The sequence below is a fragment of the Cricetulus griseus genome, chromosome 5 (assembly GCF_003668045.3).
Source record: "Cricetulus griseus strain 17A/GY chromosome 5, alternate assembly CriGri-PICRH-1.0, whole genome shotgun sequence".
In the NCBI taxonomy this organism is placed as follows: Eukaryota; Metazoa; Chordata; class Mammalia; order Rodentia; family Cricetidae; genus Cricetulus; species Cricetulus griseus.
The window spans coordinates 167,853,839-167,871,096 of NC_048598.1; the positions used below are offsets into that span (position 1 = coordinate 167,853,839).

The following is a 17,258-nucleotide window of genomic DNA, read 5'->3' on the forward strand; positions in this document are numbered from 1 at the left end:
AACGAGGGAGGGGGAGCGACCCTTCTCAGAGGCTGCATTTTGTGAGTTGGTCCCTACTCCCTACTTCACTCCCGTCCTCTTTGCCCCTCCCCCTCAACCCACCGCCATCCCCTGGCTTTAGGTGAGTTCACCAGCACCAGCACCGGCCACAGTGAAGCCCCTGCTGGAGGTCCTGATGGGGCAGCAACAAATCGTGCGTGAGAAAATGTTTTGTTTTATTATTTTTACTTTTGAAAGGAGCAAGGAGCAAGCTCAGAAAAGGTACTTGGAGAAGCGCAGCAGTTTCCCGCCCCTTCCACTGGAGCCTTGACCCCGGGAGTCCCAAGAGGCCCAGCTGAACACTTAGGAAACCCTTTTGTACGCGATCCCCAAGGCATTGGCTGCAGAGCTGCCCAAGTGGGGATTTTACCATCTCAAACCCAGTCTCAGAAGGCCGGGGGTCCTTCTGCCTTTCCAACGCTCCCCCTTCAACGGTGTGGGGGTGGGTGGCTTCGGCCCTCCCCTCCACACTTAGCCGGTCTCCTTTTTCTCGCTGCTCTGCAGCAGCTCCGTCATGAAGGAAATGTAGATGATGGCCAAGCGGAGGGTCTCGATCCTAGACAGCCTCTTCTCGTAAGCAAAGGTGGGCACCTTCCTGCGCAGCCGATCGAAGGCCTCGTTTAGGTTGAACATCCTCTTCCTCTCGCGAATGTTGGCGGCCTGGCGCTGGGCGTAGGTGATGACCCTTTTCCTTTTGGGGCGGCCCAGCAAGGATGCTACTCTCTCGCGTCCCATTCCCTCCTCTTCCTCCTCCTCCCGGTCCTCATAGATCACTTCGCTCCCCTCATCCTCCTGGTCTGTTTCCTCAAATTGCGACAACCCCCTGGGTCTTCTCTCTCTGAAGCCCAGTGTTTGGTCCCCCAAAGGGACCCCAGGTGGGAAGTCACAGAGAAGAGGGTGTCTCGGAGAGGCCAAAGAGAGATCTGCGACGAAGTTCAGCATGGTACTGTCCAAGTAGCTCTCAGGATAGGTGGCCATCTCTCAGTGTCTATGTCATCGATTTTCTTGCAGGAAGGGCATAGCTGTGGATGGGGCTTCTTAATGGCCTCGACTCTTTTGGCGCATCATCACCAGAAGCGAGCCAAGGGACATTAGTATTTATAATCAAGCCAAATGTATTATTCGCAGGGAGAGGCAAGGCTAGGGCAATGTCCTTTATCTGGAAGCTGATAGAAGATGACAAGCTTGAGCACTCAGGGAAGGCTCAGGCCAACAAGCTTTTAGGTCTAAGCATTTTCCCCTGCAGCACCACGCAGGGCAGTTCCTTCTTGGCAGCAACCCCCAGTTCTTACCTGCTGTGCTTTTTGTGTCTGGTCTCACCCGTGTATCCAACCAGTGTTCTCCTGGTCACTTATCCCATGTAGATCTTTAATTTCGGTTTGAAACTTTAAAGCCCAAATCTTTCCACTGCAATGGCTTCTCCTTGACTTCAGGAGAGAAGTCCCGAGTCTCGTCGCCATTTGCCAATGGTTGTGAAACAAGGGCATGCGCTTTTAATGATGTCCAGAAGAGGGGCCCTTCCTGCTAGGGGTCGAGGAGAGTTGTTTGTCTGGTATCCCAGTGCAGCGGCTGCTGAAAGGCAAAACCTTCCATTAGCTTAAGTAAGCATGGCCAGGGGGGGCCCGAGCACATTCCCCACTGTCTCTGTTGGAACCGGTGCTTTTTCTCCTTCCAGGACATCGCAAACAACTCACTGCCTGGTTACGGACCTGACTTCTGAAGTCGGCTTGGATACAATCAGCCTGAAAATTGAGATACTTGACTTTATTCTTTCTCGCCTTATCCTCTATAGAGGGGGATTGGATTTGAGGGAAAAATATTATGGTGATAATGAAATAAAAAATGGAGACTCGGAACATATACTGCACATGCCCTTTACTGTATTATTACTCCTTAGGGGGCAAAGCAACACCGTCCTTTTGTGTTGTCCCCTCTTCCTCCTGAATCCACAAACCTCCTTTGAAAGATACGATTTAGCTTCAGTAATCCAGAGAACAGCTCACCCTCTGCTGAGGAGTCAGTCTTTGGACTTTTAAATTGCCAATCAAGTATTTGTTCTTGAACAAAGGAGCATCCAATACTTTGATCTGTGCTACTCCTCATTCATTTAAATCCCACAGTAAGGTTTAAGATGGAAAACAATACCTTACTGAATTCTTCTTGGAGGCTATTCACAGAAATCGAAGATATTGTAAATTTGATATACTAAGAATGAAGTTTTACTGACTTTTGTACATCCCGAATTGTCACACAGAAAGTCTATTTTTCAGTGTTTGGTTTATTGATGGCTGTAGTTAATGATGCACTATAGAGATCTGAAAAACAAAAACAAAAATGGACAAACAAACAAACAAGCCCCCCCAAAAAAACCCAGAGCTAAACAATATGTTGAAAACATTTTCAAAGGCATGAGAAGAAAGAGCGGAAAATATGTAAGTGGAGACTTGCTGACTTCAGGGGGAGTCAGGAAAGATGTAGGTTCTTTTTAAAGGAAATCCTTAGTACATTGGACAGCTCCCCAAACCCCCTATTTTCAACCAGTCTGCTTCCTCTTCCCTTACATCACCTCCCAGTAAGTAGCCAAAACAAGGGCTTTTAGTGTCCATAACAGGGTGATTATAGATGACAGCAATATTAAAAGAAAAGAATTTTGAATTTCCACCACAAAGAAGTAAACACATTCTTAAAGAGGTAACATGTTTAGTGTGCTTTAAATGTTAGTATTCATCAGTATTCCCAAGTTTCATTCCCTTATGTATCAGTTAAAATACTTTTTAAAAATGCAGCATAATCTTGAATTCTCTTTGTTTGTTTTGATCCTCAGATGCAGGGTTTAGTTCAAAGTGTCTTTCTTTAATAGATTTCCCTCTTCTCTTGTTTGAATTTACTCTTCATTCTCTTATTGATATTACTGGTGATAGTGTAAGTTTCCTGTGATGTGTGATAATGGGAAAATGATTTTTGTCATGATTGCCTACTTGGTTAATTCCTATTATACTAAAGAATGATCAAAAAAGGAAAAAAACCAGGACAAAGTGTGTTGCTCAGTTGCTAGAGAGCTTCTCTAACATGAGGAAATTCCCGGGTTTGATTCCCAGAACCACATCAACTGGGTGTGACAGTGCAGAGCTTTAATACTAGCAGATGAGAGGTAGAAGCAGCAGGGAGAGCAGGAATTAGAAGGTCTAGATCATTCTCAGGTACACAATTAGAAGCCAGTTAGGGATACATGAGACCCAGAAGGAGGATAGAAGCCAGTTAGGGATACACGAGGCCCAGAAGGAGTAGGAGAAGGCATAGACATACCAACAATGGTTGTGGAATCAGTAAAGTTGAGAAATGAGTTTGTTACTGACAATTATATTCTGCTGATTCCTATTTTACTTAACATGTTATTAACTAGTTGTGTAAATCTGTGTAATTTACCACCTATGGATTTTCTTAAAGTAATCATATAGAATCCAAGAACAAGTCATCCTAAGGCAAAAACAGACTACTCAGTGAGAGGAAATATAATAAAAAATTCAACTTAAATTCAGTGAAACAGTGATCCAAAGTTGAGATTCAACTCAAGGAGAGACTTTTTTCCCACTAAAATTTTCAGCCAAGTAAATGAGGATTTTAAAAAATCATATAACATCCAGCACTGTGCTGAAACACTAGTACTAAAATGATATAAATTTAGAAAGCCAAATGTATATTTATCAACAGTTTAAAATATAATTTTCATTTTATGAATATAATCTCACGTGAAAACCTTGGTTTGTGCCACAGTAATTTATCTTGTGAGACTCTAAACATTAGGAATCAGTTATAATGACTGATTATTTTTATCTACAATTATGAAGTGTATGAATAAACACAATGGGCTTTTTCTGCTTACTTTGAAATACTTTTAAAGGCATTTTTGGCTATGTGACTAAGAGTAAATCTGCACAGTAGACTGATAAATAAAAAGCTGAGTGATTTTAAATAGTTCATCCCAAAGAAAAGTGTATTTCTCTTTTATTTCAAGACTTCAAAGTCAATAAAGAAACATTAAATAAAACACCCCAACTGTTGCTGAAAGCAATCTAAATCACCAGGTTAAGTTCCTCTGTGTTCTTGGAACATAGTGCATATATTTTTAAAAATCTATATAAGGATCACTAAAAGCTTTGCTTGGAGTCCTTCGAGAGTCAACATGAAAATGAATCATTTGTTTGTATACACAATCTCCAGTAAACATATTTTTACTGTTTTTGTTATGATAAATCTTTCTGCCAAAAGCCACTGAGCCCCACTGCCATGTGTAGGCTTTACGCAAGCTTCCCCGCCGGAGTTAGGCCCAAATGAATACACAGAAACTTGTATTAGGTACAATGCTGCTTGGCCAATGACTAGGATTCTCAGTTGTTAGCTCAGTCTTAACTATTATAAACCTATATATTTTATAAGACTTATCTTATCGGATGCCTTATTGGTGTCCCTCCTTGCTGGTGGATCACATCGTGCCGCTGGAGCAGGAGTGGAGAGGAAAAGAGGGCCCTTCCTGTTTCTCCTTTGCTTAAATATGAGTCTCCTTGCTATGACACTTCCTGCCTGGATCAGCAATTCTCTACTACATTTCGCAGAATCCTCTTTGACTCCTAGTCCTATCTACTTGCTATCTCATTGGCCAAACAGTATTTTATTTAACAATCAAAAAGATAAACATACACAGTACATTCCCTATCAAATGTTTTTGTAAATTCAGAATCAAAGCAAAATTCAAGGGACCAAGCAACTTGAGCAATAATTCTCAAGGGGGGTAGAGGGGCTTTTAAAATGGCAAGTAAAGTCTCCAAAGGACATGGTAAATATAGAGTTTTCTTAAAATGGTAAAAATTCTCCCATCCCTCTATTTTATATTCCATCCCTTATATTCTCAAATGTTTTTCACTTGATAAATGACCAAATGATGAGAAGTAGGACAAGGGTAAACAATTGTCATGATCCCAGGAGATTGTCCTAAAGCTGTTTCTAATAGCTGTCATAAAGAATTTTGTGCCCCCTTTCTATTCAATTTCAAATCTGTGTTGCTGTGGCCATGGCTGTTTTGGAGATGGAACTATATACTTTCTAGCTATAGTTTATATAATTTATATTCTAGTTATGCTTTACATGTCCTAGTTACATATAAATATGTTATTCTAGTTATATAACCCATGTTAGGCAACATATCTAGTTCCATTCTAGTTAACTATATTTAAATAAGCTTGCTTTGAAGTCTAGAATAAGGCCTTAAAATTAATGAGTTATATATGTATGTATCAGTTAATTTTTAGGAAGTGAACATACTCAAAAAACAGTATCTAAGCCACAAAATAAAATATTTTAATGAAGTTTCAGACAGTGTAAGGAGAAATGCCTTCATTGTATTGCTCTAGACTGTTTTACCAAATGAAGGCACCTATGTCAGAAGTACGCAGAACATCCAGAATATTACAAGTATATTGAAACTTGTATATAGAACTTGTGTCTGACTTCTGAGATTAATTTAGCTAAATTTAGAACACTAAATAAAAACAAATTATATTCTGCATATTGTTATTTATTCTGAAATTCATGCACATTGTTCTCATTGATGAACAGTATTTAATTGTATGAACATTCCAACATGTATGCTTTCTACTGTTGGTGGACATTTGGGGTGTTGGGTGTTAAGTATTCAATTCTAAGCTAGTATCAGTACCAGTATGATGGATGTTGTTATTCATCTTTTATGAGTACACTAGGTCATTCCTGTTTATTGTACACTGGAAAGCCAAGAGATTGTGGTAAAGACAGCCACAGCAGTCATTGATAAATTAGTTGTCTAAAACAGTTGCAACAATTGATACTGTCAAAAGTTATTAGAGTTTGAGTTTCTTCATGGTAACATCAGTTCTTTCCATTTGTTATTTTTTAATTGAAACTGTTTTGAAAATGCATATGAATAAAACATTGGGGTTTAATTGCAATTTTCTGGTGATGAATACAGCAAAAACTATTAGCTTACTTGGCTTTATGGCATAAACTATCTGTATGGTTTTTGTGGTGGTAGTGTCATTTTGTTGTTGTTGCTTTTTAATTTCCTCTTTTAATTTATTTAGAAAATCAATTTTAGTGGGTCTTTTGTTGGATACTACAAATATCATCTTAAAACCATGTGACCGTCTTTTCCTTCCTTTTTGTTTCTTTCTTTTTTTCTTTCTTTTTACTGCCTTTGTGGTATGTTACAAAATGTCTATTTCCTCCCAATGTCTGTTATGGTTACATAAACAAAACACACAATTGAACAAGTCATAGGTTTTCAGGAGTGTGGCTCAATGGTGCTAAGTACCTTGTCACAAGAATACTCTGTGAAGTTGTGTCACTGTCCTTTGTTTAATAAAGAGCTGAATGGCCAAGAGATAGGTAGGATTTGTGGGGAGAGATAGGAAGAGGAGGAAGAATCCAGGCATGAGGATTACACCAGAGAGATGCCAGTGAGACTCTGAAGAAGTTGGGCATATGTTACAGAGCAAAGAGGTAACTGAGACACATGGCAGAACATAGATTGTTTAAAACAGGTTATTTTGAGTTATAAGAGCTAGTGGGACCAGTCTAAGCCAATGGCCAAGCTTTTATAATTAATAAAAAGTCTCCATGCAGTTATTTGCAGGTTGGCAGTCCAAAAAAGTCCAGGGCAAATGTTTGCTAATCATAATATATTTAGATCACATTTTGCTTATCCATTGATAGACGTTTAAATATCTCACATCTTTCAGCTATTGTGAATGATGCTGTTTGAAAAATAGCTAGTCAAACATCTCCTTGGGACTCTGCTTTGAATTCTTCTGGGAATAGGACACAAGGGAGCAAGAAGGTTGTAAAGGGGGAAGAATCAAGGAGAGCAAAATAAGAGATACCATAAGAGAGGGAGTCATTATAGGTTTAAAGAGAAATCAGGCACTAGGGAAATGTCCAGAGATCTACAAGGATAACACCAACAAACCATCTAAGCAACAGTAGGAGGCTAACTTAAATGCCCTCCCCTGATAATGAGATTGATGGGTAAATTATGCCATCCTAGAGCCTTAATCCAGCAACTGATGGGAGTAGAAGCAGATACCCACAGCTAAACACTGAACTGAACTGGAATCCAGTAACAGAGAAGGAGAATTGATAAGCAAAGGGGTCAAGACCATGCCGGTGAAACCCACAGAAACAGCTGACCTGAATAAGGGGGTGCTCTTGGTCCCCAGACTGATCACTGGGAAACCAGCATGGAACTGATCTAGACCCCCTGAATGTGGCTGTCAGTGAGGAGGTCTGGGAAATCTATGAGGCCTCTTGCTATAGATCAGTACTTATCCATAGCATAGGAATGGACTTTGGGAGCCCATTCGACATAGAGCCTAGACACACGGGCGAGGGCCTAAGCCCTATCACAAAAGATATGACAGACTCTGAAGACCCCCATGGAAGGCCTCACCCTCCCTGGGGAGCAGAAATGGTTTGGGATAGGTAGGGTGTTAGTCGGGGGTAGGGGAGGAGGAGAGGGAACAGGAGCTGGGATAGACATGTAAAACAATCTTGTTTCTAATTTAAATTAAAAAATGGAGAAAAAAGAGGAACTAATTACAACAAGGTATTTAAATTTCCTTCCTTCCTTCCTTCCTTCCTTCCTTCCTTTCTCTCTCTCTCCTTCTCCCTCTCTCTCTCTTTCTTGAATAAAAAGTGATTTGTTTTCCATGCAGCTTTAATTAACATTTTAAGCATTCAAGGATACTAAACCAGTGCTTCAACCACTCTACATCATCAGCAGTTTGTTTTCTTTGATAGTAGTAGACACCCAAATGAGGCTGTGAGGTTACAGGTTTTGTTGTTTGTTTGTTTGGCATTATTGGTGTTTGGAGATAGTGTCCCATTATCCATTATCTAGGCTTGGCTGGTCTGGAACTGTGGATTATTCTATCCTAGCCTGTAGAAGGATTACAGCCATGTGTAACCATGATATATCTGGTGCCTTAATAGAGGTTTTTTGTTTTGTTTTGGTTTTGGTTTTGGTGCTTTTTCAAGACAGGGTTTCTCTGTGTAGCTTTGGAGCCTATCCTGGCACTCGTTCTGGAGACCAGGCTGGCCTCGAACTCACAGAGATCTGCCTGCCTCTGCCTCCCGAGTGCTGGGATTAAAGGCATGCACCACCAATGCCTAGGGCCTTATTAGAGTTTTATTTGGCATTTTGCTATGGATTTGCCAGTTATTTGTATGTTTTCTTTGGGAGAAATCAAAGGTCAGTACATTTCTGGTTCCTTACCTTCATGTCAGCAAAATGTGAGGAGTCATGGCATGTGCAATGTAAGGGGTTCCACAGGTTCCTCCTACTTGGCCTCTTTTCTTTTTTCTCTGTCTCTGGACAGGGTGTGGATGTCTTGCCAAACTAGAATTAGCTGTCTGGATAGAACTACACTTATTGGGAGTGTGAAAACATTTCCTGAAAGGGACCAGATAGTAGTACATACTTACTTTACTGGCTGTGCAGTCTCTGCCACTAGGACTCAACTCTGCCACCATTTTGTACAGAATCTTCAGTAGTCCATGAATGATGGTGCTTTACATATGAAAGTGGGTTTCAGGGAGTCTGGTGCTGACACGAGCCCTAGGGGAGGGTGGAGTTACAGGAGACCAGGACAGGGTTCCTCTAGTGGGCAGTGCAGAACCTCCCAAATACAAAAGAGCAGGCCACAAGCAGTCTACTTGTAGCACATTCTGAAATATGCTGCAAGTAGACTGGTTGAAAGTGCTCTACTTTGAATCAGCAGCAAGCAAACAAACAAGAACAGCAGGAGAAACTGATTGAAAGTTTAAACATAAGGGCTTCTGACGTCTTTGTAATGCATCATTTGAAAATGGCTTCAAATAAGTTCTTTGCCTCAGGCTTTTCGTCTTCACATGCAATAAAGCTATTTCTGTTAGCCTTTGGGATAAATCTATTTTCCAAACTTTCAACTATATTAGTACTTAGTTATTGACTGAACCCTATCCAAATTCTTCACTGTTTGAAAATGTGGAAATTAGAGAGGTGTGAAGGAAAAAAATATCCCCCAGGTTGCTATAAACTAGAACCCTCAAATAATTTCCATTTTTCTCATTTCCTATACTGTTTTTTGTACATCATTTTTTAATAGTGATTTTCCTTTGTAATAAAATTTATAGCTCTTATGTTCATCCTTAAAGTTAAATATTTTTGTACATTTGTAGATTAAATGCTGTATGATTTTGTAACTTAATACATTTCAAAGAATTTTACTATTATACTATTTATGATACAGAAAATATTAGGATGAAGTTAAAACATATGAATCTGTCCACTTCAATTCACTTTTAGCCAAAAGTTGGATAGTTTCATTTGCTTTGACCTAATGTGTTTGAAGATATAATCACTTAATAAAAAAGTACAATTAAAAATATTGTGGTCAATTGAATATTAACATAATTCTTTTATCAATATATAACAGAAAAGGTAGCATACTATCCTGTTGTAGTCTAAATGTATTATGGTACACTTAATAATACGGTATACATTTAAAAGATTTACTGAATGCTGATGGTGTTCCTTGTCCATATGGCATGGCTCTTAAAGTTTGCTGTGAGTCACTGAACAGGAGAAAGAATTTAATGAAAGTATTCCATGTAGTGGGAATTCCATGAGAGTGGGAAAAGCTATGCATGATATTCAGGATGAAGGGATTGATTGGTGGGGAATACTAGAAAGTTGGGGGCAAGTTACTGCTCTCAAAAGGGTATTTATTAAAGAAAAGAGTAATATTTGAATAAATGTTTGAAGACAATTAGGTATTTGGTTTAGTTGCAGATCTAGGAACAATGTTATTGGCAGAAAGAACTGATGTAAAGACAAGAAGACAAGGTGTGGGGCTGATAGGATGTTGGAGGAATACCATAGGATGTACTTCCTCAGAAAGAAGAGGGGAGGAAGATGTGACAGGCATTGAGTTTGGTATGATGACAGACAAGACTGCATTGCTCTAGGAAAGGCCTTTCTATCATTTAAGGATGTAGAGTTTCAAGATGGAAACTTTAGAACTTTTTTAAAATCCCATTTAGCAAATACATAGAGAATAAACCCAACAAGACAGAGGGAGCAAGGAAATCTGAAGAGCTTCTGTTGCTTCTCAGTGTGTTGGGCATTGTAGTGACATTGAATGATTGCACTCTGCATGTTCTAAAGAAAATGTGACATGGTATGCTGATTGATGTATGTGAAGTGTGAGAGAAAGATGAGTGGGCATAGATGTTCTCAAGTTCTGGGGTCTCAGGAAGAGGCAATCTGGGAGAGGATAAAGACGAAGTTGGCTTTGAACATCATAAGTTTAGTATGGGTATTAGACAAATAGAGACGCTGTGTAAATGTATCACTTTGGATGCTACGTTTCTATGCTAAAGCATGTAAGAAATTCTTCTTCTTCTTCTTCTTCTTCTTCTTCTTCTTCTTCTTCTTCTTCTTCTTCTTCTTCTTCTTCTTCTTCTTCTTCTTCTTCTTCTTCTTCTTCTTCTTCCTTCTGTGGCTGAGCTGGTTTATCTGGCCCAGTACATTTCCATATCTGACTGTGATAACTTTTCCCCAGATACTCACAAAGAGGATTTCATCACATCCTTAAACTCAATACTCCTTTCTCTGTCTCCTGTTCCCTGATTCTCTTACTTTGTTTTATGTTTTCATGCAGCTGATAAACCACATGACGCAGAACATATTTGTTTACATCTTAACTTTCAGATTCCTTGAGTATGGTATGAACTCTGATTGTTAGCCATGGAATTAAATGTCATGGCTTTCTTTCTCAGCTTCGATGATTGCATTATGCTATCTCTAACTTAAGTCCATATACCATACAAACCAAGGCAGTCTTTGCTATGTCCCTAGGGCATAAGTACTGGGACATGACCTTTCTGCCCACTGAAGTGCTTCTCTGCAGACATTGCCTCGTAGTGTATACTGAGGTTTTCCCCCTTTCCACTCCATGTCACAGTCCGGGGCTCTTCCTATTTAATCCTGACTATGCCTCTATCTCCTTTTATAGGTATCACATTATGATATTAAGGTCTCAAAATATTCCCAGCTCAAATTTTTGTCTTTGGCTTTTACAGGAATTACCATGCTGCTCATCCCACTTGCCCCAAACTCTCTGGAATTCTTGATTTGATCTTCTGTATCTGAGCTGGGTGGTTGTACTTAAGAGTGTTCAGACAAAGTTACTAAATGAGATTTAAGGAGTTTATGCCTCTATACATGGCTGACATCAAGGAACACATCCTAGGCCATTAGTGGGATCAGGTAGTCCCTGTTAAATATTATAATATACGTTATAAAATTTCATTAGACATGGTGGGCAAAGATATTTTAGTTGAAGGGATTATGAATTATCTTGGATGGTTTATCTTTAATTTTCATGTGATCAGCCAGCACATTCTAGGCATTGGTTAAGTACACTCTTGGAAGCTGTAATCTGAGATAGACTTGATGATCAACTTTCTTTTCCTTTGGGACCTACCCAGGACTGGCACAACAGTAATAATTGTAACAGGTAGGACCGATTTGATATGTTTTAAGTATGTACTACATGCATTTTCTTATTTAACACTTCAGTAGAATTTTCAAGTAAGTCTTGAAATGATTGAATCAGAATTCAAGGACAGCTCTTGGTTTGGTCCTCAACACTGCTTCCTGGAAAATATGTCATCTGTGATACCAGCACAGAGACTTGATTAATAATTATTAAATCATTTTGGAAGCTGTATGAAATTTATATAATGAATTTTATTCCTATTTTCTTTGGAAAATAGCATCTTCAGTAAAGAATACTGCATTAGGTTCATCCTTTTTTTTTATTAAATAAGCTTAGATATTGATGATAATGGTATCATTTAGATTTATTTCTATTCTCTATTATTTTTTCTAAACTTAAGCAATTTATTTAAGCTTTAAAATGCTAGCTTTATGAACTCTTGGAATCCAGTTTTAGAGAGGGAAGAGTGATGAGCAAAGGGGTCAAGACCATGCTGAGGAAACCCACAGAAACAGCTGACCTGAGCAAGTGGGAACTGACATATCCCATCTGGGGAATAGGAAGATGGGAGGGGGAGGGAACTGGGATTGTTATGTAAAATAAGACTGTTTTTAATTTAAATAAAAATTAATTTAGAAAAAAATGCTGGCTCTACCAGAACCAATAACTTTGAAGCGAAAGCATTCCTAACTATTTTCCTGCCTTTTGAATCACCAGTTTTTGGGCAGGGATTTATTTTGGTTATTCTGCCACTGTCTTTAGCCTCTTTGTCGTTTTGCATAGCTATCATTTGAGGATTACAGCATCTCCATATTGTTTAGTATCAAGGACGAAAACCATTATCATAGAGGAAGTGTTACTGTGTGTGTCTCTGTGGGTCCTGAAGATGGTCACCTTCAGGCACACATTCACAAGAATGTTATACGCCATAAAAAAATTCCAAAGTTTAAGCTAAGTTCCCTCTTACTGCTTTCAGAGGTACTGTCATCTTATTTGTTCAAGCTGTTTGACAGCATTTTGTTTTCTACAACTTAGAGGGTGACTGCTTTCCACACATTCCTTAAGGATCTAATACATCTCTAAGATCTAAATCTGAGTAACTCACTTGCCTCTACAATGGCTGTCCCATACAGCAATGACTCAAAGTCTCTTTAAAAGGTAGGGTTTTACCCGTGGTGAGGGGGCCTGGACCAATGCAACTGCTCTGGCATCTCTTGATTGTTGTTTGTTTATATGTCACACATGCATCTAGTCTCCCAAAACTTCAAAACTGAGTATATTTTTTCTTACCTTTATTTAAGATTTTAGTCCCTGGTTTGATCTGCCTCCCTCCCCCACTGCTAGCTGACTTTGAAGCAGCTCCTGTGATTATTATTATTTGGTTAGTTTTGTTAATTACAATCCTTCATCTCTATTTGACGTTCCTTACAGATGTTGTGATGCAGCATTGCTAATTGTATGGTCAATTTCCTTTTTCTTTAAAGGCCAAGTTATAAGATGTTGGGCACACTGAAAATGGCATAGACAATTTTATATAAATTAAACAGCTCAACAAGAGACCCTGCCTGTAAGGTAGAGAATGATAGAGGAAGACACTTGATATATCAACCTCAGATACATTTTAAAGTAAACATACATTTTTAAGATAGTCAGTTCAGCTGCAGATTTGGCTCACTGTCAAAGTCCTTGCTAACAATTACAAAGACTACAGTTCATCTCTCCAATATCTACATAAATGCTGAGTAGGTGAAGAGGGTTTCTATAATCCTAGCCTTTGAGAGGATGAGTCACAGAATCCCTAGAGCAAACTGGCTAAGAGACGAGTGATCTCTCAGCTCAACAAGAGACTCTGACTGTAAGGTAGAGAATGATAGAGGAAGACACTTGATATCAACCTCAGATACATCTACATGCATGCATATCTGCTCATATACTGCACCTACACACATATGAGCATCATGCACATACAAAAAGTAACACACAAACATACACACACCATTTGGGGGAAAATAACAAGTAGTTTTTAAAGATTCTATCAATTTATTTTTATTTTGTAGACAAAATAAGATATTTCAGGATATGCTTTGTGCTAAATCTTCCTCAAATGTGGTGACTTTAACATTGCTTGTCTATTCAATGATATTTATAGACAGAGAAAAATCAGTATGAATCTGTATAATATAGTTTCTGAACTAAGTATTCAAAATTCTAGTCTCAAATGACAACACATATAGTATGTTTCCTTTGTCACAGTGCTGAATTTGCACAGACTATTTGTTCAGGGAAGGCAGGGAAGTACATAACCTGTCCACTCTAGTGTTGTTTTTATTTTAAAAGCCCATGAAGATGATCACTTGTTTGACATGTGAATAATTTTGTTGTCATGAAAGTGCTATTTAAACAGAATAGGATAAAAATTAATACATGGAGAGAGTTTGTGTAGTTAAAATGGTAAATCTAATAATGTGTTGTTCCTCCTTAAGGAAGCCCCACTCCCTTTGTGCAGTAGCTGTCAATTAACACAGAACTACACAGCTTCTTCAAATGTGGAGAATGTGCACTGTGGTATGCTCAGCCCTAAATGAGACATCTGCATCACACATTCTCCCTCATGGCTCAGGAAACATTATTAAAGAGGAGACAAAAGTATTGTAAGAGCCAGAAGCTGCGGAGGAATATGGCAAAGTAGGACAATTTAGACAAGACAGACACCGTATTCATGAATTCAGAAAGGCTGTGTTACCTGCACAGGACCTACACAGGATCAAGCCAGTCAAAAATTCAGCACAAACTGGGGAGAAGCTGCTGTCACCCCATAGCTAGGTGAGAAGTTTTGGCAGTTAAAGGCTTCCAGGATAAAAAAAAAGTCAGATTTTGTTTCAGGAAGTGGCCCATGTGAATAGCCTACATGAATGCACATAAGGACATAAAGACATGTAGATATCCTACACAAAGGCACATACGGACATAAACACATGTGGATAGCATACATGAATGCACATAAGAACAGCACTGACTGATTCAGTGGACTGTGAAGAAACAGCATGAAGTTGGGACAAGGACTTGATTGGGGGTTTCTGGGAGGTTTTTGGAGGGGAGTAGGGGTTAATATGATGAAAATACATGCATATGTGAAAGTTTCAAATAATAAATATATTTGAAATAAGAGTATAAACATAGTAAAATTGTATTATATAGAAAAAATCAAAATAATGTAGTTAAGATATTGTAAAATATGTAAGAGAGATATAGAGGCCAAAAATATTTGAGGTTCAGAGATAACTTCTTGAAGTTCACGTAGGCTGCCAAATTAGTCTGCTTTCCCACTTGGTGTCGGGACCAGAAAAATGAAGTCCTCTCAAAACACTAAATATTCAAAATGAAGAGAGAATATTAAAAGATGCAAGGGAAAATAAGCAAACAACATATAGAGGTAGAGCTATTGGAATTACACCTGACTTCTCAATGGAGACTCTAAAAGACAGAAGGGCCTGGACCAAAGACTCTAACCCATTAGTATAGCCAGCAAAACTTTCAGTCCTCATACATGGAGAAAACAAAATATTCCGTGATAAAGTCAAATTGAAACAATATCTGTTTACAAACCCAGCTCTACAGAAGGGTCAGAAGAAAAGCTCCAACCCAAGAAGGCTAGCCACACCCATGAAAACACAGGAAATAAATAGACTCTCACCAGTAAAGCCAAAAGAAGATACACACACACACACACACACACACACACACACACACACACACACACACACACACACAAAAGCACCACGATCACCAAAATAACAAGAATTAATATTCATTGGTCATTGATATCTCTTAATATGGATGGTCTCAGTTCTCCAAGAAAAAGACAGAGGCTAACAAAATGGATATGAAAACAGGATCCATCCTTCTGCTATATTCAAGAAACATACCTCAACATCAAACATAGACATTACATCTCTGTAAAGGGGTAGAAAAGATTTTTTTTCAAGAAAATAAACCAAAGTATCAAGCTGTCATAGCCATTCTAATATCTAAATAAAATAAATTTCATACAAAAATTAATCAAGAGGGATGTTGTGGTGTTTGGATAGGTATGACCCCCATAGACTCATGTTTTTGAATGCTTGGCCCATAGAGAGTGGAAATATTAGGAATTGTGGCCTTGTTGAAGTAGGAGTGGTCTTGTTGGAGGAAGTGTGTGACCATGGCATGAGCTTTGAGGTCCTATATGCTCAAGCTACACCAAGTGTGGTACAAAGTCTCCTGCTGCTATCCTGTAGATCAAAGTAGAACTCTCAGCTACCTCAACAACCCTGTGTCTACCTTCTTGCCACCATGTTTATTGCCATGATAATTGATTAAACCTCTAAACTGTAAGCCAGTCCCAATTAAATATTTTCCTTTATAAGAGTTGCTGTAGTCATGGTGTCTCTTTAGAGAAACCCTAAGGCAAATGTTGGTATCAGGAATAGGCCTGATCATGCTTTTATTTGGAGGAATGCGGATTTAGGGACCTTGGATTAGGAAAACAGTGGAATGCTTTAAATGGGGCTTAATGTTCCATACTAGTAGGAGCAGGAAACACTGGTGCTGAAGGTGATTTGAACTGTGGGGGCCTGATTTGAGTGGTTTCACAGTTGAAGAATATTAGTGTGTGGCCTGGAGACTACTCTTGGGATAATTTGGCTAAGAATATGACTGCTGTTTACCTTTGTCCTAAAAGTTTGCCTGAAACTAATTGAACAGTTTTGGATTAATTCCTTTGGCAGAAGAAATCTCAAAACAGAACTCTGTCCTGTGATTATTAGCATTCAGTCTTAAGAAGATTTATAAAGAAAAGGAGAAAGTTGAGTAAAGAAAAACACAAAATGGGAGATTGGCAGTGGAATCTGACAAACCTGGACACTGCTGAGGCCCCAGTGGCAGTTCTGCCTCCATCCACGACAAGAGGACAGATATCAGAATATTGGAACTGTTTGCATCTACCAGAAGGGAACGTTGGTCCCATACCCACGAGGAGAGGAAGAGACTGCTGCTACACCCACCAGAAGAAAGGATAAGAAGAGGTCAAGGTAAAAGCACATTCAACAACAGAAAACCCAATATGACACCACTAGACACTAGGAACCATACAGCAGCAAGACCCGAACATCACAATGCAGATGAAGCAGAAGAGAATGACCTTAAAAACATCTTCATGAAAATGATAGAGGACCTCAAAGAGGACATGAGAAAATCCCTTAAAGAAATGGAAGAAAAAAAACAAACCCCCAAATACAAGATATCATCAAATTTCTCAAAGAAACAGTTCAAGACAAAACACTGAAATAGAGACAATAAAGAAAGCACAACCTGAGGGAATTCTGGAAATACAAAAGCTGGGTAAATGATCAGGAACAACAGACGTAAGCATAATCATCAGAATACAAGAGATGGAAGAGAGAATCTCAGGAGATGAAGACACACTAGCGGAAATAGAATCATCAACCAAAGAAAATCTTAAGTTCAACAAATCCCTAACACAAAATATCCAGGAAATATGGGATACAGTGAAAAGACCAAACCTAAGAATAATAGGTATAGAAGAAGGTGAAGAAATCCAACTCAAAGATGCAGAAAATATATTCAACAAAATCATAGAAGAAATTTTTC

At 38.9% G+C, this 17,258-nt stretch overlaps 1 protein-coding gene across 1 annotated transcript; it reads right to left on the bottom strand.

Annotated features, from left to right (window-relative positions):
• Nucleotides 1-257: 257 nt before the first annotated feature.
• Ferd3l (Fer3 like bHLH transcription factor) lies at nt 258-1,112 on the bottom strand. Its single transcript, XM_027419717.2, has one exon. It carries the CDS (start codon nt 1,015-1,017, stop codon nt 511-513), a length of 507 nt encoding a protein of 168 aa, XP_027275518.1. The 5' UTR covers nt 1,018-1,112; the 3' UTR covers nt 258-510.
• Nucleotides 1,113-17,258: the final 16,146 nt, after the last annotated feature.

Bases quoted from the DNA above. Each gene is read 5' to 3' on its own strand.
- Ferd3l (XM_027419717.2), bottom strand. From the start codon at position 1,017: ATGGCCACCTATCCTGAGAGCTACTTGGACAGTACCATGCTGAACTTC.